This window comes from Pinus tabuliformis, chromosome J (genome assembly GCF_031772625.1).
Source record: "Pinus tabuliformis cultivar Carrire ecotype Pingquan chromosome J, CPIR1, whole genome shotgun sequence".
Lineage (NCBI taxonomy): Eukaryota > Viridiplantae > Streptophyta > Pinopsida > Pinales > Pinaceae > Pinus > Pinus tabuliformis.
The window spans coordinates 1,639,971,729-1,639,974,265 of NC_142295.1; the positions used below are offsets into that span (position 1 = coordinate 1,639,971,729).

General features: G+C 41.4%; 1 protein-coding gene across 1 annotated transcript; it reads left to right on the top strand.

The window, feature by feature from the left end:
- The first annotated feature begins 548 nt into the window (after positions 1-548).
- On the top strand, positions 549-1,580 carry LOC149233811 (uncharacterized). Its single transcript, XM_089382300.1, has one exon. It carries the CDS (start codon positions 549-551, stop codon positions 1,578-1,580), a length of 1,032 nt encoding a protein of 343 aa, XP_089238426.1.
- Positions 1,581-2,537: the final 957 nt, after the last annotated feature.

Consider the following 2,537-nt stretch of genomic DNA (forward strand, 5'->3'; position numbering starts at 1 on the left):
GTTTCCAAGGAATGGAAGTTGATAATCCAGCACCCAGCTCAAAGGCTGTAGAGGCAACAACTGAAGACTACCAAGAGCCCCAACTTATGGAGGAAGACCCTGAGAATTTAGATATTGGCGAACTAGACATTCTCGAACTAGAGCAGGTATGCAAAACGAGAAACTTTGAGAAAATCCCAGACCGGCAAGTTGACAACCTGGTGGATGTCCTCACTCAAGCTCAAAAAAAAATACTCTCTGGGGGTCGAGATTGGTATTCAATGGGATGGAAATTTCATTACCAAAGACAGCAAAAAGCGAGGGAGGAAAGCCACTCTCGAAAGAACTATCAGAATAGGAGAAGTGCTAGTTGAGTCCGGCAGATATGCTAAGCTGACCAAGTACTTCAACATCAACCCCAACGTTTCTCAATGAAGCTGATCTCATGGAACATTAGAGGGCTTAATAGCCCAAGGAAAGGCAGGCTTCTAAAAAATATGCTTATGCGGGAAAAACCTAGTATTATCTTTCTGCAAGAAACAAAATGTAACTCGACAGTTTTGGAAAAAATGGCAGCAAAAGCTTGGACAGGAGGTATGGTAACGACTGTTGATGCTCAAGGGGCGTCGGGGGGACTTGCAGTTCTTTGGGATGCGCGAGCGATTCAACTTAACAATATACACGCAAACAAGAACTTCATCCAAGCTATATTTCACATAATCGGCACTAGTATCCATGGTCACATGAATAATGTGTATTTCCCTCAGGATACTATACACAAAGTTGAAATCCTGGACACCTTATCGGAGCTCAACTCAAACATGTTTCACCCGCTATGGATATCTGGAGGTGACTTTAACATGATCGCAAGACTGGAAGAAAAACAGGGAGGCAGGAACAAAAGCAACAGAGATGGGAACATTCTAAAAGACTTCATACAGAATAATTGGCTAATAGATATACCTTCAAACAATGGCATATTCACATGGAACAACAAAAGAGAAGGTTCGCAACAGATAGCTTCACGTCTTGATAGATTTGTACTATCAGATAATGCAATTCATTTGGGGGGAGAATTCATTGCTTCCATCCTACCGATATCGGGATCTGATCACTGGCCAATAGAATTGCAGAGGAATCGACCCGAAAACAGCATTCGGCATCCTTTCTGGTTTGAAGCTTTTTGGCTAACCCATCTGTATTTCAATGAATTAGTCAGATCAACATGGCTCAACTTTACTCCCTCTAATGGCTCTAAGATGTCTAAATTCCAACAGAAACTAAAGCACCTCAAAGGTGAAATCAAACACTATAATCATACATCCTTCGGCAACATTTTTCATGCGCAGAAAACCCTTAATCAAGAAATGAAGAATGTGCAGCAGAGGATCATAAACGAAGGATGCTCTGAGGACCTAGAAAAACAAGAACAAACTCTTGAAGCCCAAATCCTAGCCAGAGATAAACAGGAGGAAACAATATGGCGACAGAAATCAAGACTAAAGTGGCTGAAGGACGGGGAAAAAAGTACAAAGTTCTTTCACAGAACCACAGTGCAACGCAGAATGAACAAAAACATATCCCACATCAAAGATGGGTAGGGAGCAAGGATTGAGACTCACGAAGGCATTGAAAATGAATTCCTCAGATATTTCAAACAAGCCCACCAAGAGCCCAACATAGACAGAACGCATGCTATTGACAAAGTCCTGAGAAACATTCCCAAATTAATCACAGAGGAGCATAATCTTCTCCTTCTTCGTCCCACAAGCCTTCAGGAAATCGAAAATTCCGTACGTCAGTTGAAAGCAAGGAAAGCACCAGGTCTGGATGGATTCACCTCTAACTTTTTTCACAACTTTTGGGATCTAATAAAAATGGAGGTTTGGCAAGTGGTGGAAGAATCACACACTTTAATATGGATGTACCCAGGGTTGAATGCTACCTTCATTGCTTTAATCCCCAAGGAAGAGGAATCCAACACTCCAGATAATTACAGACCGATTTCTCTCTGCAACATTATTTATAAGATTGTCTCAAAAGTTATAGCTACCAGATTGAAATCATTGTTCCCTCTCATTATTTCGCCAGAGCAATCTGGTTATGTAGAAGGCCGGTAGATTACAGATGGTATTATTTTAACTCATGAAATAATCCATTCTCTGAAGCAATAAAAAAAACCAGGTATGCTGTTTAAAATTGATTTATCCAAAGCTTTTGATAGCTTAAGCTGGGTTTACATTCAAAATTTTTTAAATGACTTTGGCTTTGCGCCTTCTTGGGTTTGATGGGTTTTGAGTTTGTTATCTTCCTCGTTCTTCTCTGTGCTTATCAATGGTATACCTTCACCCACTTTCCGTCCCTCCAGGGGTATCAGGCAGGGAGATCCCCTCTCTCCATTCCTATTTGTCATTATGGCAGAGGGGTTGGGAAGAAGCATCAAATTAGCTCTGCACTCCCAGCGGCTCAAGGGCTTATCCTTTCTCAATTCCCCCACTTACTCTCATCAGCAATTTGTAGATGATAACATGCTCTTTGGCCATCCTTCTGTTCAGGAA